Source organism: Betta splendens, chromosome 22 (assembly GCF_900634795.4).
Source record: "Betta splendens chromosome 22, fBetSpl5.4, whole genome shotgun sequence".
NCBI classification, from domain to species: Eukaryota; Metazoa; Chordata; class Actinopteri; order Anabantiformes; family Osphronemidae; genus Betta; species Betta splendens.
In genome coordinates this window covers 2186755-2214298 of record NC_040900.2, presented here as the reverse complement: position 1 = coordinate 2214298, position 27544 = coordinate 2186755, and the positions used below count along the sequence as shown (strand labels likewise).

General features: G+C 51.8%; 2 protein-coding genes across 3 annotated transcripts; both read right to left on the bottom strand.

The window, feature by feature from the left end:
* Positions 1-1050: 1050 nt before the first annotated feature.
* LOC114848957 (synapse differentiation-inducing gene protein 1-like) lies at positions 1051-6444 on the bottom strand. Of its 2 annotated transcripts, none has more exons than XM_029139892.3 (4): positions 5818-6444; positions 4344-4824; positions 2442-2579; positions 1051-1859 (listed from the first exon to the last, which is right to left on the bottom strand). In XM_029139892.3, exons 2-4 carry the CDS (start codon positions 4767-4769, stop codon positions 1701-1703), a joined length of 723 nt encoding a protein of 240 aa, XP_028995725.1. In that variant the 5' UTR covers positions 4770-4824; positions 5818-6444; the 3' UTR covers positions 1051-1700. The 2 variants fall into 2 exon arrangements, with proteins under 2 accessions (XP_028995725.1, XP_055361823.1); XM_055505848.1 differs by lacking the exon at positions 5818-6444 and adding an exon at positions 5549-5697.
* An 8930-nt stretch (positions 6445-15374) lies between these two features.
* On the bottom strand, positions 15375-26666 carry LOC114848725 (RAS guanyl-releasing protein 1-like). Its single transcript, XM_055505716.1, has 17 exons — positions 26193-26666; positions 25459-25628; positions 22352-22769; positions 21658-21714; positions 21452-21583; positions 21048-21201; positions 20762-20935; positions 20006-20122; positions 19528-19926; positions 19243-19428; positions 18753-18857; positions 18564-18673; positions 18024-18168; positions 17878-17914; positions 17373-17486; positions 16416-16732; positions 15375-16322 (listed from the first exon to the last, which is right to left on the bottom strand). Exons 1-17 carry the CDS (start codon positions 26327-26329, stop codon positions 16188-16190), a joined length of 2907 nt encoding a protein of 968 aa, XP_055361691.1. The 5' UTR covers positions 26330-26666; the 3' UTR covers positions 15375-16187.
* Positions 26667-27544: the final 878 nt, after the last annotated feature.

The window sequence follows — 27544 nt, the reverse complement described above, 5'->3', positions numbered from 1 at the left end:
TGTGTTATATATAATATTACATTTGAAACCACTTTTGTTACTACATTACCTCTAGAGATATTTTGTTGATACAAACATTTTTATTCCTCTCCTTTACACCACTACGGTCTTTAATTCAGTTATTTTACTGTAGCTACCTCACTCTGCCTGACTCCACCCAGACCAGGAACTTTATCACTCACTAGCCACGCCCACTGACCCAGGCCACGCCCACTCTCTGATCCTCACTCTGCAATCATCAATCAGTTAACTCCAGTCACCTGAGCCCTCCCCTCTGCACAAACCCATCACACTCATGCAGTCCTAACTGGTTCCTCTGCTGTGCTTCATGCGATTGGAGAGAAATTTACCTTTGTTTGTTTTGTTTTTTAAAGACACACAATGTTGTTCATCCTGCTGCATGTTGAAGAGACTCGGGTAAGTCACGTACACCTTGTTTAACCAGGTGAGGGTTTTACCCTATGTGCTTAGGCATGTTAGCCCCGAGTTGCCTGACATGTAACCTCTGTGTGTTAGCTACGCATTATCTCACATGTAAGCTATGAGTTAGCCATGTTAGCCATGCGTTATCTGACATGTTAGCTTAGTTAGCCACGTTAGCCACGAGTTATCTGGCATGTAAGCTCTGTGTTAGCCGTGCGTTAGCTGACATTAAAGCTGTGTGTTGTGTTAGCCATCTTCCTCCCTCGTCACAGCCATACAGAGCGTTTCTTTTCCCTTTGTGTGTCGTGTCAAGACAAGTCATGATTGAGTCATGTCCTTTGAGTCATGCCGTATAGGTAGTGTAAAGTTATGATGGCGCTACATCATGTTCTAGAGTAGCCACGGTTAAAGTCCCGGTCCACAGTTTTGTCCTCCTGGGTCCTTGTTTTTCTACCATTAGTTCTGAAGGAGTGTTTTTTCATTGTTGTGTATTGATTTTGCTTTGTTTGTCCTAAGACCTTCATAGGCTCGGTCCGACATCCTGTGTGGCGTCACTGTTGTCACAGTTCTTTTTAAAATACACCTTGACACAGAGGGATGAGGGATGAGAGAGAAGATATTACATAATTCATGCCAAATGTGTTTATTGAATGAATTCACAGTACACAGTTAGAACAAATGAGCCGCTTTGCGTGTGAACTCGTACAACACCTTTGTTCCCACTGGCTGTGTCCAACATCCACAACTGACTGGGACTAGTGCTCCACTGTCTGTGTGCGTGAACGTTATATACAGAGGAGTAGATCGTGTTTAGACATTCACACATGAACCCACCGGGTGAGTGACATTCAGCTATGTGGACAATGCATATTTGTACAGTACAGACAGAAAACATCTACTGTAAAGGTAAAATAAAGCTATGAATATGGTGCTAAAGGTCATTTACTGTGATGAGCTCATCCTGTGTGTACACAGTCTGGAGGAGTGGTAAACCTTCTCAGCACGGGCTCCTCTTCCTCCTGTGATGGTGGTGGAATACCTTAGTGGGAGTGTTGCATCTCAGAAATAGAGATTGAGTCTAGATCAATATTCAGTCCAAGTAATACTCCTTCCACACATCTTGTTTTCTTCTCTCTCCCTGTGCTTGAACACTTTCCTCTTGCACAACGTTGGGCGTCTGCCTCAGGAGTGAGTGACATCTGCCCAGCCTTGTTGTTTCCTCTTCCGTGTCGTCTTTTTGCCTCACTCCATGCGAACCTGGTGCTCCGAGTCTGGTGCTATACGCGTCCAGGTTTGGACAGATATGCTATAAGGGCCACGACCACCCCCACGTACATCCCCGTTCCAATGGTGATGGAAAGAGCAGCCAGGAAGAGGGCTCTCCGGGAGCTCATCCCCGCTCGGGAGAAATCTCCCTTAGTGATGGCCTTGCCAGTCTGACAAAACAAAGCAGAGATTGAAATAAGCCCGTGTGTTACTCATCAGCACCGAGTGTATGAGTAGGTGTTAAGCTACAGTTAAAAGAGAGAAAACAAGAAATGCTCTCGGGGAGCCATTAGTTTCCATGGCAATTAGGTCATTATTCCTCTGACAGAGACGAATGTGTTGTTTGGGTGTTTTGGCCTCTGATCAAAAAGTGAGACTGGCCTTTATTTATCCTTCCGACACATTATTTTCTCTTCCGGTGCAATCGTGTCTGCAATTATAGTCCGAGCTGTGTCACAGCCACAAACGCGCTGCTTTGTTTGGGGTTGCAGGGCACAAAACGATGCTGACAGGAACCCTAAGCGTGCTCGCAGGTTATACAGCACAGCTACATCTCAATGTTAGCGTGTCCCGAGGTGAATTCAGACGACTGGCAAAACCTAAACCCGTGCAGTCGATCATCTGAAACAACTGCGAGGAGGGTCACGAGCCGCAAAATGGGCTGCGGCAGCACTTGTTTGGGTGCTTATGTGCACTGACCTTAACTCAAATGCAATGCAATCAGCGTTAATGACAGGCTGGAGGCCCTTTACCTTGTGAGAGTAGTAAAAGGCAACGATGCCCAAGGGCCAGAAGCAGCAGAGCATGGAGAAGATGGCCAGACCCAGGTAGTCCCGCGGCGGCAGGACCAGGAAGTTGTCCTCGCTCTCGCTGTCACTGGAGCTGTCACTCTGGAAGACAGAGAGGACCGTTACGCACGACGCGCTGTCGCCGCCATCGTCACTCAAACGTACGCAGTGAGACTGTGCTTTTTATGGAAGGGAAGCGGCAGGTGAGCGGCGATGCCCAGATCGACGTCGACATAATCAGAGTGGGGCCGACGTGCGAAGGCGGCGGCGGCGAGAACCGACAACCCGCCGTCGCGGCCGCCCTTGTCCCACAAGCGCCCGGGACAGGTTGTGCTCAGCCAGCCAGGGAGGATTTGGTGCCTCTGTCAACACCCATGAGCGGCCTGACAGATAACGCGGGATTAACGGATTGTTCCATCATGGCGAGGTGACAGGGGAAACAGCACGTAGACAGTGTCATTTATGTGCTAAATTGCTTCTGCTGCATGAGAGACCTCCACCAGCTCCTCACGCGGCGGCGGCTGCTCAACAGCTTCTCAAACTGTGTCAGGACCGGGGCCGCGGGGCCGAGGGGCCGCGGCCCCATGAACGATGAATCTGAGCGCCGCTGCCCTTTCACGAGGACGCGACCTCACGTCTGAGCCGCTCCACAAACCAAGTGGGTGTTTGTCTCAATCAAGGGCCCGTGTGGGGGGGGGCTTGATCCGCTGCTCTCGCTGCCTGTGGGGATCAATCAAGGCAGGACAAGGGAAGGCACGAGGCACAAATCAATACGGAACCGACCATTTTACAGATAATTAAAGAAACGAGGCGTTTGAACACCAAGCTTCCGCCTGTCGCTCTAACTCCATCTGCGTTTACCAGCACACGTCCTGCCGTTCCGGCAGCACCAGTGCTGTCGCTGAACTCTTTCCACCCCTGGCAGAGATTACGAAGCTGTCTGTCATCTGCTTCATGAACACCGCCCATGAGTGTGAGCTTCAAAACAGCAGCTGGTCAGAAGCACGTAATCTGACATCACATGAGCACCAGCAGCAGTAATCTCTTATCAGCGACGGTGCGTTCGGTGCCGCTCACACTGGATCCCGCTGCTTCGGACGCGCTCCCAGTCTGGGCCGGTGCCACGGTAACGGCTGGAGCAGCCCTCAGCGCGGCGGCGCCATTGTTGGCGTCCGCTCTGCAGAGACCCCTGCTCCCTGACACCCGGCGCCGCTGGCTCCACCCTCTCACTCATTCCCTCTCCCAGCAAACGTCTGCTGGCGCCGGTCCACAGCGGCCGCGTCCACGCACCGGAACCGGCGCCGCGTCAGTGCAGCCCTGCTAATGTCCTCAAAGCGAGGCGTTACTAATGCACTGATAGCAGCCGCGGCCGCGCCGCGCCGCCATCTGTCTGCCGGGCTGCGAGTGGCGATCATCAGCTGTTGGGGGTCATACGTCTTCACTGCCAGCTCACGGCGCTCGCTGTCCTGCAGGAGTCCCTGGATGAAATGAGATTTCCCCACTTCTGAGGAGACCGTGCTCCTCTGCCATCAAAACAGAACAATGGCCACGACAGATGAAACGAGATGTTTCATTTTCCTCGAATGCAATTATAAAACAAAAGCGTACAATTACCCTGCAAGATTTGAAAGACTCCAGTAAATTGTCAATTTAGATAATAGAGTGGATATGACCGTGAATCAGCCTGGCAGTCCATTAGAACGTAAATGAAATAATAAGCGTCTCTGCCGTATACGAGCCGTGACTCACTTTCTGCTGAGAGATGAGAGAACAGCTCATGTCACAACGCCTTTTATTTCATGACGGCGCCGTATTAATTACTCTGACGCTCTGACGTTTGTGTAGGTGTGTGAAACGTGCTCTGACCTCGTACTCCGGCGCCGGCTCGTCCTCCACCTCGTACGACACCGTCTGGATCTGCGCGTCCTTCGCGCCTTGCGTTCTGTCCGCGGCGTTTTCCACCGCGCCTCCGTCCAGATCCAGATCCGGGTCCTTGGTCTCGGTGAACGTGGTCTCGAAGCTCTCGCTCTTGGAGTCCTTGCTGTGCAGGCTCACGTCGTCCTTGTAGAGGATGAGGCTGGGTCCGTAGAAGGCCTCCACGGCCAGATGCAGCGAGGTCGCGTCCAGGACCTGCTGGCTCTTGGGCTCTTCGGCGCCGCCGTAGTAGCAGCCGAGGAGGTGGTCTCGGTACGGCCGGTTCTGGAGGTCCGGGTGGTCCTGGCGGTCGCTTCGGAGCGGGTCCCTGCCGGTCTTGTCGAGCAGAGGGTTCTGGAGCTCACTGAGGCTCTCCATGGTGACGGGTTCGGACGAACAGAGGCTCAGAGGATGGAGTCCAGGAGTTCGAAAGCTGGAGAAAGGTGGAGAATGGAACAATGACACCTTTAGCAAAGAGCAGCAGCACGAACGGCTGCAGCGTCCAGAGCGACGCAGGGTTCAGCGATTATGTGGAAAACGCGATTTCCTGTAGCCTCATAATCAGCATTCTGAGCCTTGGAATCCGTTGGACATCACAGATTCATGTACACGTGCAGAAGAAGCCGATTTGAGTCTGCTGAACTGAACAATATGATGACGTTGCTCCGGTCAAAAGCTGCGCCGAGACTTGGAATGAACCCTTCGTCTGATGCAGACGTACGATAATGAGCCTGTTGGTTTTGCATCGCTGGAAAGTGGCGAATGGAGCCACAGTCGTGGTTTTTGCTGAAGGCGTTAAAGTGCGAAACGAGGTAGAAAACACAAGGCGAAGGCAGCGAGTTTGTTTTTCACAGCGAGGAAGTTGATTCACGAGGTCTGAGGTGAGTGAGCTGCAACTAATGACACCACAGCGTTCCGTAATAACAGGAGCCATAAAACCGCTCCCCGCGTCGTCCCTCACGCACTGACGGGATCTTCGTGCAGCTGTGAAAACCTCTGGCCCCGTGACCTCACTGCAACTGACGAGCACGCGGAAACGCTGAAGCGTGTTGTTCTTCCTCAGATGCTGGTGCGCGTGAGCCAATCGTCCGATAACGAGGGATTCTCTCACTACATTCGACTGAATCCACATCCCACAGCGTGGAGGATGCACTTACCACGTGCGCGCGCGCTCAGACGGCACCGGATTGAACCATCACGACCGCTGATGATCTGTTTCTCATCGCTCGCCTTTTTCCCACTTTATCTCTTCCTACGTGCACATGTTCTGTGTCTCCGCACGCGGACGCGCTGTCCAAGAATAACCGCTCTGATGACATCACCGCGTTCTTGCCCGCACAAACCAGCGAACACTACACGAACACATGTCACGCACACCTTATTGCGCTTAAGAGCATGTTGGATTCCGCCTCTCGTGGCGTCTTACCTGTAGTGGGTTCGCTCAGCATCGTTCCTCGGCGCAACTGAGTCGATGGAGACGGACGGCGCCGGCTTTGTACTTTACATGGTCACAGCTGGGAGACGGCCGTCGCGACGCCGCCCCGGCTCGCTTCCGTTTACTGGGCCGTTACTGGGAGAGCGTGAGGGTGGACTTTGCCCTCGGAGCCCCGTCGCCCGTGGCACCGCCGCCGCGTCGAGCCGCTCGGGTTTTACGCACAGCGCCGCGCTGAGCTCGGGCTCCGAACCGAACCGGACTCCGGCTGAGTGCGTGGGTCGGTCCGCTGCCGCTCACCGAGCGGACATCTCAGCATCCAGACCCGCTCGCCTCGCGCGGGCGTCGTCTCTCGGACCCGCGGCTCGTGCGCTGGCTCGCGTTACGCGCCCCCAGCGGCGCTGCTTTGCGCTGTTGCATAATGCAATGCCTGCTTCCTCCGGAGACGGACGCTAAACACGCTCTCGATCGCTCCCACGTTGGCGACTTCGAAGATTTGTGCCTTTAAACAACAGTTATTACTTCCGCTCCGTAAATGTTTGCTGCGTTCCTTCCCACCGAGGAGGATTCTGTAGCAGAACCAGAACTTCAGCTCGCTTTTATACAGTAACGCGCTCCTTTCGGCTTCATAAAAGTCATAATTCCTCTTGTTCCCACACGACTTCCAGTTCAGCCAGGACTCGCCCCTGAGGTATAAATGTCTCTTTATTGGGTCCAAATATAGCTCAGGAATAATCCACTATTAAATTCATTGCACATTTACATTTGATTAATATTTTAGACAAATCCCATGCATTTATCATGAGCCTGCCAATTTGCTGATGCCTTTAACCCCGCTCTGCTAAGCCGCTTACGACTCCACGCCACAATTTGTCACTGCAAACACTGTTTACATAACATTAATGTACATGGAGATGGATGCCCACCGAAGCAAATGGGCGGCATAATAGATTATACACAGGAAATTAAACCCAATTTTCTTTGTTTCCAGTGGAGAATAATATTGTCGTACGGAGGCGTGTGATTTAGATTCATGTAAAACAAAGCTTGGCTGAGGAGAAAACTAAAAGACTGATATACAACTACTGAGTGCATATCTTATTCAGAAGGAGCACTCGCTTCCACAGGCTCATAAAAATGTCTGAAGTTAATAATGGCAGGCCTGGGCTCTGTCACTTTCATTGGGAGATGCATTAAGGCGCTGATGGACACTTTATGGGAGAAACATGGGGCTGCATTCAAAGACTGGGAGTCTCCAGCACAACGGCCTGGTGCGAACGTGCACGCAGCGACGGGGCACAACAGCCCTGTCATCAGTGACGGATGCCGCTGCCCCGGGAGATGAGGCCATTAGTGGGTGGAACCGCGTCATCGCTGGAAGATCCTGAATAACACACATGAACGTCTGTAGGAACCAGGTCCAGACATCCAGATGGAACATCCGGGCCAGAACCAGCATGAATGGAGCCACTGCTGGTTCATACTCTCTTCTGTAGATGGACTGTGAATATTTATGGTCCTCTCTGTGCCCCTTCCTTCTGCTCTATTTTCCACTCTATATTTAGACACAGTGTCACTTCACAGCGGATGCACTATTTGTTTAGGATGTTTTTCCTCAGAGTCCTGCAGTTTCATGAGACAAAGGTTATTTGGGGGGAATATTCAGGTGTGACGCTGTGACCACTCTGACACCAGGAACCTTCCCGGGCCTCATTAAGCAGCTGTAATCGTTTAAACACTTTGAGAATTAATGGGTGTAATCCGGTTGGCAGCGAAAGTATCAAACCCCTTCATTTGATGTGGCCGAGCCGGCTTGTGTCGAGTGGGAGGTTGGAGGATTTAAGCAGCTTTTCCCCCGTGGAAATGTGCGCTGCTTCCTGTTTGATTAAACACTTGAGTGAAACAGCCCACTGGTGAAAAACCCACACTATGAAATCACTGGATCCACACAAGTCCTCTTTTCTACCGTTCCTCTTCCATTTCTGTCGCCGTCTGCTGCTGGTTCTGGTCCCAGACATCAGGTGCTCACGAGCTGCTCATCTATTTTGCGAAGGAGGTCAGTCAGCAGAAAACAGTGGGACCTCGGGCCCTGCTGAGGCGAGAGCAGGTGCAGGAAGAGGCCGCGCGTGAGGAGGTTCTGGCAGCGGCCGGGACCGGACCGGACCGGACCTGTGCCGTCCACTCACCACCTGACTCAGTGCAGAGAGGCCGCGTCACAGCCGCCCTGCTGCGGCGACAACAGGGTGGATGCAGGCGGAGGCGCAGAGGAGGAGGCGCTGCAGCTGGTCGCCTTCAGCCGGTGGTTCCTCTGAACGGAGCAACTGGACCTTGTTTACCGTCAGACCTGATTTCAGAACCACACTATAATGAGAACCGACAGCAAAGCCAAGCAGTCGTTGAGGAAAAGGGAAAGGGGTTTATTGTTTTTAAGGAGATGAAAATGACTTTGACTCCTCTGGTGTGTTGTCATAATGAAAAACATAATAGTCGCTGAATGCCGACATTAGAAGCAGCAATTTCATTAAAGCGCTGGAAAGTTGCTCCCTGTGTGACTCCTTCAAGGTCCTTCCACAAATCTTACTCTGAATATTAACGGTTTGTGTCTGGAGTCCGGCCCGTTTGTGGGGAGTCCTCTGCAGTTACCTGACGCAAATGCACGGCGCATCAAATGATGCAGGAGCTCTCTGTCAGAGGAGCAGAGGTCCGAGTCTGTCGCTCCATGTTATCTGTGCTGAAGTCGGGGTCCGGAGCCGCACTGGTTAAAGTCATAACGCTGCGTCCGACCCGCGAGGAGACGTGAAGGAGGGCGGTGGGGAGTCGCTCATCTTCACAGATCACTGGCATCGGTACAGTAGCGGCCCGGTCCACTCCAGAGACGCCGCGTGCAGATTAATGGCGTCCTCCGTGGCCAGATTTAAAAACCCCCATTAATGGAACACCAATGATAATTTATTTGGACAGGCGAGCTGCTTCTCTGTGAATAATGAAGTGCCCTCAGGATCATTAATATGATGAATTCCTTCTAATGTAGTGACACTGTGCCAGTCGGCGCTGTAAGAAATGCTGTGTACATATTAGCATTATTGATTTGTGGACTGAAAAGCAGCCGTGATATGTGTGTCTCTTTAAAGGAAATAAAGATTTTCAGGAAAAGATTCCCCAGAGGATTATTACTGGAGCTAACGAGCAGCGCCGTTAATCCTCTGACTGCAGGTACGGAGCCTCAGCAGCGTTCAGTTTAATCCATCTCCTAAATCAAGACTTAACCATTAAATGTGTCCGACTGTGGCAGATGCCACAGGATCGGCTGCTGGGTTACAGCGCGTCTTTGTGCCCTAATCCTAATAAAGCTAATGCTAAACGGCCGCGGCGTCAGGCCCTCGGTGCCGTGAGCTCGGCCGCAGCCGCGTCCCCGTCCGTCGGAGGCTGAGCGGCTGCTGTGCAGGTTATAAATAGGTAATCGTTTAGGAGCCTCTGCAGGTTAACCAAAGCTGAGGGCGGGTGACTCATCCCTGTCTCTTTGCATCACATCCGCTACCTGCTGTTTGCGCCTAGCGACGCTCCCTCCAGTACAAGCAAACACGTCCTGCACCCGTGGAACCAGCCGCCACGGCCTGTGCAGCACGTTAGCACCTCCTGCATGCATGTTTGTGTGTGTCCAGCTCTTTTCATGATTTGACATCATTTGCATGCATTTCTCTGGCAGCAGACGCTTTAAAGCCCCACTTCACACCAGCAGCGTTGCACTGGTAAAGCCAGAGCTGGAGACACACATTTTAACAATCCTGCAGGTCAAAACAAAGCGACGTGGAGGGAGCGTCGGCATCAGGGCTTTAACAGCTGTCACATCAACTTACTCACCACTTTAAACAACATGGAAGCGGCTTCGTCTCGCACCAAGAGAATTTCATCAGCCCCCAGTGTTTTTATCAGCAGAGAAAATGACTATCTGCACATTACAGCTGATTATTTCCAGCACAAACTGAAATGCTGATGCAAAGATTGTAGTGGATACAGTCTTCGTCGCGTTCTGCTAAACTAATAGTTGTATTTAAGCTTGCATTATGCATGCGCTGCTTCGAGTCCACGCTCCCTGATGTTGACTTCAGGTGGGTTATTATGGTTTATATCTGCTTGTTCCCTGGTTAAAAAGGCTCTGTTCCGTTCACGCTGTCGCTGATGCAGCCGCTCGTCGCCGCTGGAGGTCCTGAGGTTCCTCTGCGTCCAAAGGTCAACGAGGACCGCTTGTTTTTATGTGCGCCGCTCTGCTCATCGTCTACAAACGCCTCTAATGGAGCCACAGGAGACGCGTGGCTCCGCCGTAAAGGACCGGTGTGGACATAATTGCAACGCGGCCGCTTCCTCCAGCGACGGCAGCCGCTCCACGGGACGCGCGTCGGCTCAGCCTTTTAAGTCGATCGATGCTCACGCGTGCGAGTCCTGGGAGACGACACATCAGGACCTCAGATGGATGAAGATGAATTTCCCGAGCTGCTCATTAAATGGCTGCTCATCTCCTCCTGCAGTGGTTTAATCGCCTGAACGGACCTGCAGCAGGAGCAGATGTGGCTGATGTGACCACACGGCCGGTTTTATGACCAACACATTCTCCCGCTCTGATGACAGTGGCTTGATTAACGAAGGGCCGCGACGGAGGCGATGAGCTCAACGCTGCATTTACCCACGACGCCGACTCTGCACCGCACTGGAACAGACCACGCTTTCTGTTGTCAGCCTCAATAATAGATGTCTGAATGCATAATTCATCTGAGTCAGTTTGAGGATTTCAGGTTTGGAGTTCAGGTCACGAGTCGTCACTGTTGTTGTCAGCTGTTCAGTCTCATCATCAACACATTTGACCACATGATGAGAGAAACGGGAATGAGTCCATGCACTCGATAGCAGCTTGTCCTCTCACCTACTGCAGCAGATTCAGCGTTGACCACAGTAACTGACCTCCAGGGTGCCGGACAGCAGCTTCACTGCTAGAATGTGCTTTTATTAGCATATTCATATTTTATTAAGCCGCTCGTTATGTGAAGGGAGGCTGCAGATTTAATCAGCTCTCTCCTAATGTCGTGTTTTTCGCTTTATGATTTTCTCAGTTGACCCTGAGTGTTTTTATGTTTGTGGCAGTAAACTGCCTCCTTGCGAACGCTAATGACATTCTAACGTTTTTAGCGATAGCTGGAAAACTCAAGGCCCTTCTACATCAATTCAAGGACTGCAGCCAAAACATGAAGGAGACGACTCGCAGGTATCGGAGGACAATAACGTCCGCTTCATGGATCACATCAGCAGCAACGATGTACGGAAATGTGCTCGTATCGTCTGTTTTATTGGTATTTCATGCAACAAATCTCAACTTTACCCCTTTAAAGGCTAAATTACCTCTTTTCAAACACTGGATTGAAGCATCCAGCGTAGAGACACTGAGCTCTGGACACTCTGCTGTCCATGGAGCCGGGCTGCTATCAGGCTAAAAATACAGGACTAATGGACCCAAATGAGTTTACTTAGATTAAACCTGCACTTCATCTCTGTGCATAATGTTCGTCTTAATCAGTGAGTGGAGCTGCCAACACAAGAACGCCCGGTGCTGCATGTGCTGGGAAGAGATTAGCTTGACTTGCCATTATGTAACGCGTATCGGCGTGACAAATAGAAGAGCTCCCTCCTACAAAGTGTGTGCTGTACTCTATATAAGGGATGATAGTTTCCTAAAATAGGTTGACAAAGTGACACCTAAGGTAACCATGGTTACCAAGAATGAGGAAGGAAGGAGGAGCGAGGTCTAAGATGTGCAGGAAACACGCGGGTTGTCTGGGTTAGTACAGCGGATCCTCCAGAGACGATACCGGTCTCTGTCTATATACACACATCAGATATGATATCACATGATGTGATGCCACTGTTTCAAGCGTGAACGTGAGACCTACCACAGTTTCTTGTGGACACACATTTTCTTTCTAGGTGTGGTTTTTATGTGAGCAGCCGCCATTTGCTTTGCTAGAACTGAATGAAACATTGGATTGTTAGTGAATGGAGTGGAGTTTTCTGTGTGACGTTCTGTGACCACTAGAGACAATAACAATAGCTGTGATGATGAAGCCTAATCCATAATTAGTCTGTTTCAGGCTTTCAGTGAATACGTGTGACCTCCTCGCCTTCAGTGGCGGCTACACTGATGTGCTCTGACTCTGGGCCACTTCTCTTCTGAGCAGCAGCAACACAGCTCACGCTGCTCGGGTCCAAGGTAACGCGTCCTACATATAGGCTGTGAGAAGCAAGTGAGAAGCAGCGCCTGCACATCCACAGCCTCAGCGTCCACGTGAACGGGCCGGGGTTGTGCATCAGGCACCAGGTTTGAGGTTTTCTGACATTCCAGTGAAGAGGATCAGGTGATGTGATGCATAAATGAAGAGCTGTGGCTGCATGAGCCCCAACTGTCCACTCGCATTATGTGTGAGCCGCGGCGGGTCAGAAGTCAGCGCCGTTTGGACCCGGTGCCGCGTCCTCACGGGCGGCTCTGACTTCACCTCGCTGCAGTGATGTCACAGTGAGATGCAGGCCGATCGGGTCGACTCGGCTTTTAAATGTCAGGGAGACAGATTAGCAGCAGCGCCTTTTGTGAAGGAAGCGTGCGTCTGCAGGAGCGCCCGCAGCAGCGGCGCGTCAGATCACATTAATGTCAACGGTCGGCTGCTGCCTGTGGGACCCGCTCACGAGGGCGGAACCCGAGTTAACCTGCAGCCGTCGCACCATCAGCTGTTTCACTGCTCTTTATCAAGCACTCATTTTAGTTCTCCGTCCTGATCAATGAGCACTAAATGCATCAGCAGCTGCTGGATGTGGAGCTGAAACGTGCCGCTCCTTTCATCATTCAGCGCTTCCTGTGGATCTGACCTTCAGACAAACCCAAAAACATATGAGACCTGGAGAAAGTGACAGAACCCTCGCGCCGGCTGACCTTTGGGTGATTTATTGCTGCTGAGAAGTAACTCATACGAATGGGTTTGTTCTGTGCACACGTCGGCGCGTCCTCCGGGCCTTTCAGCTGAAGCTGCGCGTGGACAGGAAGCAGGCGAGCGTCCTGCTGGAGCTGAATGAGCCAATCATCATCAAACGTGTTGCATCGAAAACGGAGCACACACATTTATGACGCGCAGAAACCAAACTCACAGGAGCCGTTCGGGTTTAAGGCCGACGCCGTCAGAGAGCGTGATTGGCTCAGTGTTTCTCACCTTCGTGAGGAATTCTCAGTGGGGAGAAACCCACTCGCTTCCTCCCCCTCCTCCCCTCCTCCCCCCAGAGCGGCTCCTCTGCTTTGCCTCGCGTTCCTTGATCTCGGCAGCGTGTTGTTTCTGAGCCTTGTGCTGATTGCTCCAGCTCTGCAGCCTCTCCCCACTGTCCCTCTGTGTCTCCTCTGTGTTCTCCAGCCTACTTTCTTCCATCAGTGGGTTTGTTCTATAAGGTCCCACGTGGCCTTAAGTTCTCGGCATTGGGGAGAACTTTACATCAGACGCTGGCGGCCTCGTAACATAAATATGAACACAGTGCATTATTTCCTCGATTAAAGTGTTATAATTATGTATTATTTACAGTATTACTGTGCAATTACAATATTCAGAGCTGGTTTTCAGCTGAACTAAACAGACCTTCAGGCACAAAACATTTAATGGAAATCAAAGTTATTCTGACAGCAACAATTAACATAAATCTCCATAAATTAGCTAAACAACAATATTCTGCTGTTTCCTGTTTTTTCTTTCTTGATTTATTGAATGATTAGCAACTGCAGTGTTCCTCAGTATAAATGAAACCGAACTAAAGTCATTGCTGTTAAGTACACGTGTGGTAAACATGACATTGTCGAGCCGAGAAGCCACTTCCTGGATGTAAACCTCCTCAGATCAGGAAGCGATAAGAGCATTTAGTAGCAACTTTATATTGTGCTTCAGAGACACAGCTGAGCAATAATGTTCCTCTTTGCTGCCGCATCCTTGTTTCAGTCCTGCACCATCTAAGTTAATTAAAAAATGTGCTCCACAGTTTTCAAGCCAACCTCCCCCAAATTTCAGTAAAATACACGTCAGTCGTTGGCCTTGGCGACAGTTTCTCCCTCTTCACAGCGGTCCTTCGGCCATCATTAGAACTTAATGAACCTGGATAATAATCAGGGGATTTGGAGGAGTTGGGTTCGGCTGTGGCAGTACTGTATCCTGCAGGCTGTGTGTGTGTGTGTGTGTGTGTGTGTGTGTGTGTGTGTGTGGGCTGCTATTTGCGTCCCACACTCCGCTTTCAGGGGGACATAATGGAATGTTCCACATCTTCCTCTAATTAGTTTCGGAGTGTGTTCATTAGACTTAGCAGATTTCGTTAACTTATGGGGATCTCACAATGGCCCAATTCTCCCAAGTACACTGATGTCTGGGTGATAAATCATCTCTGTCTCCGCGCTGTAATTAGACTGACTTCTGCAGTGTCATGTTGCTTTCAGTCTATAGACAGCTGAGTTTCCCACTGTATCGCCCCGGTTTATCAGCCTACACGTGTATTTCACCCACCTTCAGGCTTTCGTGCACCGCAGTTAATTGTTACGTGTTTACGTCCTCTGCTGGGTTTGTAAATGGATTTTTAGATTTCTTACGTATCTATCTTTATAAGGACTGCTTTAACACAACATGCGTTGCTTCTCAAGCTTGTATTACAGCCTAAATGGAAAGAAAATGGATTTGGGACCTTGCCCTTCGAGTGGAACACACCTTACGTTCCCTCGTCACTTTCCTTCACCCAGACGCGATCTGGGGAATTATTCAGTATTAGTGTGTGTGGGGTCTGGCAGGCGTGAGCTATTACTCTCCTGCAGCTGGGAGTCACATTCAAATAGGAGCAAATTGGCTGTCACCTGGACTCAACATGGCCGCTGCGCCTCAGAGGAAAAAGTACAGAAGTGTAGAAGAGCTTCTCCATATTATCCAGTGTCAGGCAACAAGTCAATCTGGCTGCGAGAAATGAGGACGCGTGCTACAATATGAGCCTATAGCAGCGCTCAATCAATACAGCGATGCTTGTGTGAAATGGCTGCTGGCGTGAGTGTGAGCGGCGTGGAGGATTAGGTGCTCGGTTTGAATGTGCTCTGCTCCAGACAGACAGTTGCCCTCTCATTATAGACAGGCCAGCGTTAGCGTCGGAGCTGAACTCATTATCAGCAGCGAAGCCCAGGAGGCAGAGCAGACGGGCCGAGGCTCCCGACAACAGGGCAACACACGCCCAGCGCGGTACCTGCTCACACACCAATGCACCGCAGCCCGTTTCCATCACGCTTCTAATCCTTGAACTCAGATTTCCTCCATGAAACGCTGCTCAACATCAACTTGGGCAGAGTCACAGGAAGCAGCGCTGCTGCTCATGCAGTTGACAAATGGCTGGAGTTAATCACACAGACGCTAATTTGATCAGAACTGTAAGTCATAAATATGGGAGGCTGGAGAAATATTACAGGGCGACAGAGCCCCCTGGTGGTCGAAGAGAGTAATGCACGCATTACATAGATGCACTGTAGAATGTACAGTATTTATTAGAACAGTGAGCTGAACTGTGACAGAACCAAGATGGCACCCTGAATATTTACAGTACAACACACGTTACATTGACTCCTTTTCACAGTACAACAGTCAACCACACAATAGTAAAACACGGCTGCACAATAAAAATAGTATCAATATGATGCCGAAACACACTTACAAAGCTTAAATAAACCACCAACTGTACACGCGTACTGTACAGAGTCTCACTCATCGTCTGTGTAGTGTTTTTGAGGCAATAAATATTCATGGACGCGCTGAGATCATCGTGCGCATCGACGTTCACAGGCAACGATGCAGCAGAGCAACACGCGGCCGCCGCCGTTCCGTCACAAACACACAAACGCCTCGCGTTCGCTGCACACCTCACATTTTCTGTGTAACATAAATATATCGGCGTATTCACTGGTCAAGACAATGTGCTCTATCTAAAATACTGCACTCCTTCATTTGACACCGTTCACGTTTATGTGCGACAGGAAACTCCAGTTCAGCTGCTCCGAAGCTCCAAGTGTGGAACGCTCATTGCACTTTACATCTGAATGCATCTGCACAGGCCTCTTAGCATCAGCTGCTGTGGTACAGTACTGTAGTATACACTGTAGCTTCTTAATTACCAGACTCACTGTGACACTTTGCTTCATCTGATACTGAGTGACTGAGGCCTCATCATTCTGACAAACAACGTCTTTGCGGGCGCCTCAGTCAACGCTGAGCCGTGCTTCTGTGCGCCGCCACGTGGGGGCAGCAGCGCTCTCCCTGGAGGAGGCCAGGAGTCTAAGAGGAGGAGTCCTCCTCCACAGGGTGGAGAGCGTGCCTCCTCAGCAGCGTCTTCAGTTTCTCCACCTCCCACTCCGTTGCCTTCAGCTTCCTGCGTAGTGTTTCATTGGTCTTCTGGAGCTTCAGGTTGTCCTGAGGAACACGCAGAGCATTGGTGTGAGGCCATGTGACCATAAAGCCCTGAGTGGTCGCGAGAGCGGAGATCAAGACGGTCCCGACACTTACTGAATGCAGAGATTCATATGTGGGTTTGCCGTCGTCCCCCGACTCTCGGGGCTTGTGCACCACAGAGGCCCTGTTTTCCCATTTGGCACAGTGCCGCTGCTTCCTGTGGGGCAGCGGGCTGGGGCACGACGGCAGCGTGGGGGGGGCGGGCACCAGCAGAGCGGGCTGAAAGCGCGCGGCCTCGGGGGCGGCGGGGAACAGCTGGGCCCCCTCCGTCTGCGTGCCGCTGTGGACCTTCTGGGGCCTGGAGCGCGGAGCCACCGGGGAGTCCGGGCTCCAGTCATCTGGCGGGTACGGGAACGGACATTCCTCCGAACCTGGCAACAAGGCGGGTGTTAATCGTGATGTATTGCGCTTCTTAAAGGACACTATTTACAGCTGGTGACGATGATATAAAATGAGTCAGTTGAGATTTTCCAGAAACACCGTCATCTAAAACCACAAGCAAATGAAGCGTGAATGGAAATGTCATAGAACGCTACAAGCAAATGCTAATGCATATGCTAATGCTAGTTTTTAAATCTGTTCCATCTTCATAGAAGCAGAGTCACTCTTCATTAGGAAGCAGTGCAGCTGCACAGCTTCATTCCTCATTTACCTTATAATTAAATGTGTAGGTACCTGACGCTGAGTACAGACTCATCTGTTGAGCTGTGTTATTTGATGCTGCCCCCATGTTTAGATTAATAATGGACCATATGAAGTGCATCTGATCTGTGTGTAGTTTCTGGTGAGTGAGTGAGTGGGCAGCTTCACTTTTACTGTAAGTGAAACGGTTCCCAGCTGGAGGGGAACCACCCAGACACTTGACCCTGTGCACCCGCTGCTGCGTAGTTCTGTGGAACCCTGAGTTCTGGCTCTGAAGCCATCCTGGTTCTCTACTGATCTCGGCTCAGACGTGCTCGGGCACCAGGAGCCCCGCGTCCGGGCCCTGTGGGACCCCAAAGCCTGCCGTACCCAGTGCCACCGGCGTGGAGCTCGGCGTCGGGCTGTCGTTGGTCACTTTGGGGTTCTTCTTGCACTCGAACGCCACCTGGTCCTTGCACAGCTTGTGGCAGTTCATGCCGCAGTCTGAGTGACAGAGAAGAAGACGTCAGCGCAGGAACCGGCACCAGTGTCACTTCTACAGCCGCCGCTTTGAACGCGATCTGCTTTGCAGATGCAAGGCTCGATCTCTCGTTTTCATGCTTACTGTCAGGCAAACAAACGGTTCTCGGAGCCTTTGAGGGGCGGGGGAGGGGAGAAACTGTGGTTCTGACTGCAAACCTTCTCTTTTTTCATGTGCTGCAAGGTTCAGCTCACAATGTGCAACTCAGAAAACCACACTACACCTTCCTAAGATAGCTCCTCTACCTGCTCCCCACAACACAGTCTGTACATGTGTCTGCACTGAAACTGTTACGCTGCAGACGGGCCAAACATAGACTCGACGGGCTTCACTGGGTCAGTAACTGAACAGTACCTTTGCACCTGTAGCCCTGCTTGATGACGCCCCACAGCTGTCAGGACAGAGGCAGAAAACGACCAATTAAATCACATTTGCATATTGGTGCTAACGTTGACGAGTGAGTGAGTGAGTGAGTGAGTGAGTGAGTGAGTGAGTCTTACAAATCCTGAGCAGTTGTCACAGAAGGTGGGCTTCATGTAAGTGGTCTCCTGGAAGTTGTGGACGAAGCCCAGGCCCAGTTTGGAGCAGATGACGCTGGCGCGCATGAAGTAGGCCGTGATCTCGTCTCTGCTGACGAGGCCCTGCCTGGACAGACACACGGACACACGCACAGCTGATTAACGGAGCCACCACCGCTGTGAATCATAAATGAAGGGAGAAACAATGACGGGCGTTTTCCGTTAATACTTCAGCGGTTAATTATAACGCGGAGGCGCCTCCCACTCGTCTGACCCTCGCGTCCCACGCGGCCGCTTCGCTCTTATGTGAGAACAAGATTAGCCGAGGTGGTTTCGCATGTTTAGGTCTGAATCAGGAACCATGTGCTGATCTGTGGCTTGCGACCAGCGTGTTATCGCCGGCCGTCACTCACTGACTGCAGGGGTTATGGTGAGTTCTGCAGCTTCTCTGCGTTTCCTGTTGTCGTCACTACAAACACCACCTTTGCTTCCTCTGCCTCGAAGTCGCAGCCGCAGACTCACTTCTCTTTGTCCATGACACAGAAGGAAAAAGGGAAGCTGGCGGCGATCTTCTCGAAGTCCTCGTGGCAGATGAAGCCGTTCTCGTCGTGGTCGTAGTTCTTGAACACGGACTGTGGACGACAGGAGGGCGGCGGCGTGAACGCGTGCACATGGTGAAGAACATGAACGCACACTGAAAACAGCACTCACGTCCACCATCCTCTGCACGTGCTTGCTGATGGTGCGCGGGTCGGGCTTGGGGGCCACTCCTGACGCCCAGTCCACCACCACAGGGGGCCGGGAGGGAGTGGCTGGCTGCTGGAGCACAGGGGGAGTGGTTAAAACACGGCCCGTGCAGGCTGGAATGAAGGCTGCGGCGCCTTCGTTCAAACAGATCTGTGCTGTAAAACAAGTCTTCACGCGACCGAGGCGCCCGAACGCGCTGACCCACTTCTGTGAAGCAGCTCTGCAGCTGTGGACGGACTCGGTCTCAGGTAGAATTCTCAGATATGCGTGGATTATTGGAAGTTTAGTGAGGTTCTTTTCTAAAAATGTTTGAACTGATATATTTTAGGAATCACCCCCGTCTTGCTGAGTTTAGTGATTCGTGCCACTCCTGCGTTAACGCACAGAAAACTACAAACTAGCTGCTGGTAAAAGCTTCAGATTCGCAGGACGTGGCGCCCGTCCCGTCACTCACAGGCGCTTTGCAGTTCTTGGGCTCCCTGGCGTAGGACAGCTCGTAGATCTCATCCTCGGAGTAGTAGAGGTCCAGGACAGCTGAGGAGAGAGAGGGAGAGCGAGCGAGCGAGCGGGTCAGGACGTGGCGCGTGAACGGCGTGTTCTGATACGAGCCGCGTCGGGTCACAGGCCAACTATTATCTGCTCAGGCCCGGCTGCAGCGATGCTCGCAGATAACAACAATGCAGCAAACGGAACCCTCTCTCATTCACACTCGCCTCGTCACCCACACACTCATGGATCATAGACTCTCATCACACCCACGCGCGCGCAGACAATCCACATGCTGTAACGCGCTCATTTGCATCTGTGTTTGCGTCCGCGCAGCCACACGCCGCTTTGAGTGTTTTGTGAGGACGAGCGGTACCGTCAGCAAATGGACCAGGTCCTTGTTGGCGTCCAGCCGCGGCGGGACCTGCTGCAGCTGGATCAGCTCGCTGATGTGGCTGTAGAGGGCCTGCAGCTTCTGCACGTTGACCTTGTTCTCCTCCACGTAGTCCGACATGGCCTCGTTGACAGAGATCAGGTCCTTGAGGTGGACGCCCAGGATGGGGATCTTAAAGCCCGAGCACCGGTGGTACGCCTGCCTGTAGTTGTCGTAGTTTCTGCAGGACGACAGCAGGTCCGTCATCTCGTTCAGCACCTGGGGTGGACCAGGAGAGAGGTTCTGACCCCCTGCGGTGCAGGATGAATCCTCTGGATCTAGCAGGGCTGGGCTTTACCTTGGTGGCGTCGCTGGGGACGAGGGAGGTGGTGTCCTTCAGCCTGGAGATGGAGCTGTGACACAGGCCTCCCACCACCGCCATTAGTGTATTGTAGTTGTGCATAAGATGGAGACTCTGGTGGACACACACACGCACGCACACACACAATTAAGCTGGTTCCAGGTAGCCCTGGTTACATAACCAGCTGTTACATAAGCCACTTATGTTGTTGGCTGTTTCTTGCAGCGCTCTGATATCAGCCTCCTGTTTGGAAGTGCTGTTTCCCTCCCTTTTCACTTCTCTACTTCCTGCTGCCACTGGAGCATTACGGTGTGAAATTCGTTTCCACACCTGTGGGCTCGGAGGCTGCAGCAGCAAACTGTTGCATTACTGCTGCGGAGCCAGAGTACGAGCCTGTGGCCGGCAGGACGTGAGCAGCTCAGGGTCGTTGGGCCTTTAACGAGCAGCGACACGCGTCCTCCTCGGACCGGGTTCCGCTCGGTCGCCAGCGTGCGGTTCCTCAAGCTCCACTCATCATCCCTCGGTGAAAGTGCTGTCATTAGTGTGTGTGTGTGTGTGTGTGTGTGTGTGTGTGTGTGTGTGTGTGTGTGTGTGTGTGTGTGTGTGTGTGCATATGTGTGTGTGTGTGGTGGTGCGCGTGTGTGTTTGTGTGTGCGCGTGTGTGTGTGTCTGTGCGCATGTGTGTGTGTGCGCGTTTGTATGTGCGCGTGTGTGTGTGCACGTGTGTGTGTGCGCGTGCGTGGCAGCCGCTACCTGCGCCACATGGATGAACTTGGTGAAAACCTCAGCCCTCAGCTGGGCCGTGGGCCGACTCAGCACCATCAGCTGCACCCACTGGGAGATGCCGTTGCACAGGGCGATGGAACGCTCCATGGCGGGGATGTCCTTCATGCAGCAGCTGCGTATGTAGTTCTGGTAGTCCACGAACTGCAAGCGAGAGCAGAGCGGGGAGCGTGAGCCGCTGCACGGAAACTGCGAGGCATTCCCCGCGGGGAGGAAGTGCCAACGCGACCTACATGCGCCTGAACGCATCACTCACAGAGATTCTGCAGAAGGACTTGAACTCCAGGTAGGTGAGGTGCTCGGCCAGCTCGTCGGGCTCCAGGTGGTCGAAGAGAAGCGAGACCTTCCTCTTCTTGCTGCTGTTGGCTTTGATCTTCTGACTGGCCTTCCACGACCACTCCCGCTCGTTTCTGCCACAAAGCACCACGTCAGCGCGTGTTGTCGCCCAACAAACACGACCCCGACGCAGACGCTGCGGCCGCTGCATGTCGGATCTGCTTCTGAAACTACTTTAAAGGCCTCGAAGCTGCACGGTTCATAGTTCAAAGTGGGCATTTGCTGTTCGTGACTGATTTCAGTGCTTTCCGTGACTAAACAGGCGACAGAGAGTCATGACGGCCTCGTGTCTCAGCTGCCAGCTGGTCTCAGATTAACACTTACATCCATTTGGTCTCGAGGAGAGCGCAGAGATGCTCCTGTCCCTGCTCCCTGGTCAGCGCCCGGAACTGGTCCAAGCTGTCTGACAAGTTGTGGTGCAAGCGGAACTCTACCCAGAACTCCTGGATCCAGTGCCTGGTGGTCAGAAAGCACAGCGTGTGAACTATGCAGGGCGACAGCGCCGGCGTCGCGACCCGTCTGGTTCTGACCTGATGAAGAAGCAGATCCTCTGGCACTCGGCCGGCTGCTCGTTGTCCAGCGCTGCTCTGAATGTGAGAACTCTGGCTCAGGAATCAAGGCGGACTCAGGACAGGTACAGTGAGTAAAGAATCAGCATCCGGGCCCTTTGACTACAACCCTGTTCTTCTAAACCAGTCATTAATAAAAGCTATGGTAACCAAACTAAAAGACAAACAAATGACATTTGGTGACGTGGGAGGAGGCGACTGCATGAGGCAATTTGATGAGCATCGCTGAATGAATCACCGGCAAACAGAAGTTGAGCCAATGACGAAATAAAATACTGCACGCGCTTAGTTGCTTTGCTGCGGCTGATTGTTAGGACGGGTGCATGTTTCTAACAGTGACTCTGAGGACCATCGTTCACATCTGGTGGAGGATCGAGTGCTGCGCGTAACGAGGCTAACTGCGTCAGGAGCAGAAGACGGTGAACGGCCCCTGGTCCTCGTCTGATTGATCCTGGTGCTTCGGGCTCAGGACGAGGCGTTAAAAATAGCCCGGGGTCCATTCAGCGCCTCGCGCTGACGCGTGGACTGTTTGTATACAGAGAAGAGGACTCGTATGTGAAGCAGGAGCGGGAAGTGGCACCTGAAGCCCCAGGGCTGCTTCCTGGGCCGGCCGCTGCGGCGCCACCGCTGTTTCCTGAGTGGAAGTGTAAATTACAGGCCCTGCACTCGATCACAGGACGCAACCAGAAGAAAAAGGTGTTTCTTCCCCAGAGGCGTGAAATGGGCAAAAACGAAAGGAGTGGAGCGAACATTTAGAGACGCGAACGCAGGCTGGTCATGATCGCACACGTGAACCTCCTGACGCGTGACGACAGCTACACGTGAGCGGCCACGTTCCGATCGGATGCCACTGTTGGCCGAGTGCGCTCTGATCGCCTGTTGCTGTTGACAACCAGCGCTGGGAGCGCGCTCGGCCGCTCCACTGTGGGAACCATCTGGCCACGTCGCGCTGCCGGCGGAAGGATATAGAGCGGCGAGGCGGTCCAGCAGCTCGCTGGGGGCGATGAGGAGCCGGTGCATGGCCAGCGTGAGGTTCAGCAGGTGGCCGCTCCCGCACACGCGGCCGTCCGGGTCTGCAGGCGAGAGCAGAGTCAGGGAGGTCAGTTAAACAGGAAGCACTGGAACCCGAGGCCGAGCGCTGGAGGAGCGGCGCTGCGTTCGGACGTCCCCTTCCTCCGGCTGCTGCTGCGGCGTGCCGGCGCCGCTTCCTTTCTCCCCGCGTCTAACTCACTTCCTCCCTTTGTGACCAGACCACCTTTCCTCATGTGCCGTGTCGGCCTCAGCGCCACCAATGGCGTCTCGAGACCCACGGAGGAGAGGAAACTTGAGACGCGCGTCTCAAGCGTTCCAACCATGGGTTTGTCTCAGCGAAGCCCACTGAAATGACAGAACAGGCCGCTGCTTCTGTCGGATGTGAAACCACTGACGTGCAGTGAATAAGTGGCTGACATGAGGGGAAGACAATTTAATTGCAGCTTTGAAAATATTATTTATATCCTGTGGGGTATTTTAGGATATTTACATGTTCCTCCCTCCGACGACGCAGAATGAACACAGCGCAGTAAATGGGAGCAGTTGTCAGCCTGACTATTGTTACGCCACTACGCCGACACCATCAAGGACATCGGGCTCCGGACGACCCACTTTTAAACCGTATCACCTTGGAAATACCTTGGACGCCATGGCAACGTGTTTTCTAATCTTTGTTATCTGTAAGCAACTCAGCTCCAGCTGCAGCTGACTAATCCAGCCCTCACATCCTGCGCAGGGTGTGTTTGTGTTTGTAACACAAAGCCGCTACCAGCTAAACCCCGTCCACGTCCGTGACCTCAGCAGGCGAGGCAGCAATGAAGCAATGTCTGATATTCAGAATGGTAGTATTAATGTCAACATCTGCTCCTCGGCATTCACCGTAACGCTCACTTCTCTCAGCTCATCAACCTGAACCCAGTCCTGCTTCACAATTTGACTTTGCAAACACACAACAGGAAGCCAAGACTCTCCATCGGGCAAACAATTGCTCCATCCTTTTTTTTCACAACTTTCAAACCACTAACCCTCCGAGCGCAGGAGGAAATCCCGTTTAGGACGGTCTCTTAGTGGGAAATTAGGAAAGCTGCTACACGGGAACTGCGCACACGGCGATAAAAGGAGACAGGACGCGCTTTTGAACGTAGCTCAGACGTTCATGTTTTCATGTTTTGACAGAGCTGGAGCTCTGAGGAATCCAAGTTGGACACAAGACAGTGGTTTTGTTTCTGGGTCTCAATAAAACACTACGTCCAACGCAACAGGTTTGTAGTTTAACCTAGAACCTAGGTCGGTTAAGTCTAATTATACAGTAGCTAATGTTTAGCTCTACGCTGTGAATGAATAATAAAGGTTCAAACTGTCAAATTGAAGCCACGGTGTGTGTTTCCCACTGAACAACCTGCAGTGCAGAGATGTCCCCTTCTACAGGTCTCTGAGTGAGGCCCTGTTATTTATCTCAGCTTCATAAAATACGTGGAGAGGCAGAGGCTGAAGGGAACCGAGGTGGAGCATCAGACGTGAGCGGCCCGATTAGACCAGAACCGTGGGCACACGTGACCCGCCTCTGTGACGGCGAGAGGCGCTGCCCGCGCTGCGCAGTCCAGAGAGTGATGATGTCATCACCTATTGATCCACACATCAGTGCTCTGCGTTTCAAAGGCTGGCCGCTGTTCTGGGATCTGACCTTTGGGCTCAGCCCGGCGTGACGCTGCCTGCCGCCAGGTAAACCTTCAAACAGCCCTCGCACGCGCTCTGAAGCGCCGGCGCCGCTGGGCTTCGGCCGCTGGGCTGCGATGTGAGGCCAGGAGGCGCTGGACTGCCCTTCGCTTTACGAGCGAAGTGAGGCGTAACAAGTGCCATGATGGACGTGTGTGTGTGTGTGTGTGTGTGTGTGTGTGTGTGTGTGTGTGTGTGTGTGTGTGTGTGTGTGTGTGCGTGTACATCCTCACGTTTCTCACACAAATAACATAAAGAGGAAGTGTTGAACGCCGTATGACGCCGCTGCAGGGATCCTTCCCTCTGCTGATTAATTCTGTTTCCTCAGTGAATCTGAAATGAACAGTTGCCCGTCATTACAGCCCAGATCCACCTCTCTGCAGATAAATGCAGTTATGGGATGTCATTTTATGTGCAGTCCATTGTAACACCTCTCCATTGCTCTTGCTCCATTTGTGTAACCAGGCAACAGCAATTTGAAAGCTTGTCTCTTTAGAGACACAATCACCATAACTCAGAGAGCACTCCAGACAACTTGATGAAGCCAGTGATCTTTGCTTGATGGATCCAAGTGTGGCCTCCTCCATCACTGTTCTGCTTATTTTAAAAAGCTTCTATTAATATTATGTCCAGCAATATTAAAATGAAGCTAGTGACGCACCGTTACGGTGGCAGACGATCACAGTAACAATATCCAATGTTGTTTCCCCAAACATATAAATTATACAAAGCATAATAGCAACGAGACAAAATCCTATAGAAAAGCGAATGAATCAATTTTACTCTCAAATCAAAAGCAGGGTCGCGTTTCGTCCAAGTGTGCGAAAAATGTACAAATTCCAGGAAAGCGGTGATGAAAACAGAGCCTGCAGTGCCTTCGTGCCCAGGCTTGTTGGTCACAGCTACAAACCAGCAACAGCCCTCCTGGTAAATGTCAGTGGGGAAGTGCCGTGTTCCTCCTGCACAGCAGCGCTCTGAGTCCAGGTCGCCGTTAGATCAGCCGCAGGTACTCACCGAACGCCTGCAGGCACGTCTGGATCAGCTCCTCCCAGCTCGCCCCCTTCGTCAGGGGCCCCAGAGGCATGGCCGCTTTACCCGGGGCAGCTTGGGCCGGCCCGGGTTTGTGGAACCTGTGAGGGCGACCCGGTGGAGAGACTCTGGACCTGCAGCCTGGAGTCGCCCTCCTTAAGACACAGCGACACAGTGGGGGGGGGGGGAGTGGATAATGAAAGTTTGTTCCTGTGTTTGGATCTGACGCTTTGCGGTATCGGCACAGCGCGTGTTTCAAACCCCGAATCGTAAAAAATCATTGGTTATAGAACGCATCGAACATTTCTTGGGATTCTAAGAAGTAAAGACGCCGTGGGTTGAATTCATGAATCTGGGATTTTCTATTCATTGTTCTCATTTCCTTCCTTTAACCCGGGGAAACAACGGTTCGGTGCGGACAAGTTTAAACTGGTAAACAGCAGAAACACCATTTTACATGTACGCAATTTGGGCGACAGCGAGAACGGGCCAGTTTAAACCCCATAATAACCTGTGGCGCCTTCGTGCGTAAAGTAGCTGAATACCAGTGATTCACGCTCACGCAGCGCTTTGAAGCGGATTGAGACACACCTTTTTCTGGTCGTACGAAACGGACTCTAACAAGTGAAATAATCCCATTGCCGCTAAACCAGAACTCCCATTTAGCCCCAAAGCGCCGCCGGAACTCCCCAGTATGGACACAACATTATGTGACTTACGCATCGTCCTTTCCCTTCTCGTCCGCCGCTATACTTTCGCTTTGGCCGCTCTCCTTTGACTGGCACCCCATGGCGAGGTACTGGGCGACGAGCGGCTCCACGAGGCTGTCCATCTGCGTCCTCCTCGGTGGGAGCATCACATCGCTGTGCTGGGCTCGGTGCGCCTCCACGGGCTCCGCAGCATTGTGCTGACTAGTCAATGAACGTTACACAATTAAGATTCACCCAGCTCGTCTGTGAGTGGGCGGCCGCGCCGCCGGGCTTGTCACTCACGCAGTGTGGGCACTGAACTTCGCCAGTCGCTGCTGCCGCTTGCGTCAAAAGTCGTGTTCCTGCATGACTTTATCTGACAACTTCAATCAGAGGATCTCTTTGGCCTGTCGGATCATACGTAATTACTAATAAACTATTACATTTTACAGTCACTTGGCTGTATTAAATTTAATACTGACTAATTTCATCCACATCAAATTATATCAGTTCATTTTTTTATTTGAACAGGAGGACGCCAGTGTGCGTGTCTCCCCAGGGGGTCCCTGACGACATTTGGAAACTATGTGAGATGTGATTTTTTTAAACTCCTTTGTTTGTTCAGTGTGCAGCACAGGAAAGGGTGGGCCTTCCTTTAAAGATGGAAGAGGCTGCAGCTTCCATTAGGGCTTACAGTGAACGCTAAAGGTGTAGGTGGTCCAGAGAAGAGGTTTCCTGTCTAGTTTTATCACTCTGGGAACAACTGTGGGATGAGGTAGACTGCCTCATGTAAGACCACATGCCAGTAAAAACAACAAGTGGTTAGCGTCAGGTTTTTAAACACAAAAATATAATTGTACGTCACAAAACAATGTAAATCTCAGTGTTGATTAACTTAAACCATTTACAGTATTGTTTTTATCTTTGTGTGTTCAGGGCCTTTTTTACTTTCATTGCTCATAGGAGAAAACTGGCATCACCCTGAAAAGAAGAAATAGAAGTAATACTCAGTCTGCGCAACACAATCGATGTAAATGTTAATTATTTATTTTATTTGACCATTAATTTTCCTTGCCTGCGGATGTTTACTCTTGTTCACGCACCTGAACATCCTCTTTTTGACTGTTTTAGTTTTAGTTCATGTTTTTCATTGAGTGATGTCATGAGTACCTGTGTATTAGCAGCTGGTTGCTAATGATAAGCATATCCTCTTTACACCCTTTCCATGAGTCAGCCGTGCCTGAAGCCTGCCACCATGTGGCTAAAGGCACGTTGGAGTCATTCATTTTATTTATTGTTGCTTTTTAACACTGCCATAAGCACATTTACGTATGTAGTATAATAGTTGTTTGTTCCATCTGTCTCCTCTCGGCAAAAACGAA

What these genes read in the sequence shown, in the direction of transcription:
- LOC114848957 (XM_029139892.3), bottom strand. Translation starts at nt 4,769, where the DNA reads ATGGAGAGCCTCAGTGAGCTCCAGAACCCTCTGCTCGACAAGACCGGC. An exon ending in AGCCGGCGCCGGAGTACGAG is followed by an intron (nt 2,580 to 4,343) that starts GTCAGAGCACGT and finishes TCTGTCTTCCAG; the next exon opens with AGTGACAGCTCCAGTGACAG. An exon ending in CCTTTTACTACTCTCACAAG is followed by an intron (nt 1,860 to 2,441) that starts GTAAAGGGCCTC and finishes TTGTTTTGTCAG; the next exon opens with ACTGGCAAGGCCATCACTAA.
- LOC114848725 (XM_055505716.1), bottom strand. Translation starts at nt 26,329, where the DNA reads ATGCTCCCACCGAGGAGGACGCAGATGGACAGCCTCGTGGAGCCGCTC. An exon ending in TGTGTCATGGACAAAGAGAA is followed by an intron (nt 18,169 to 18,563) that starts GTGAGTCTGCGG and finishes GTGTCTGTCCAG; the next exon opens with GCAGGGCCTCGTCAGCAGAG. An exon ending in GCAGGGCTACAGGTGCAAAG is followed by an intron (nt 17,487 to 17,877) that starts GTACTGTTCAGT and finishes TCTGTCACTCAG; the next exon opens with ACTGCGGCATGAACTGCCAC.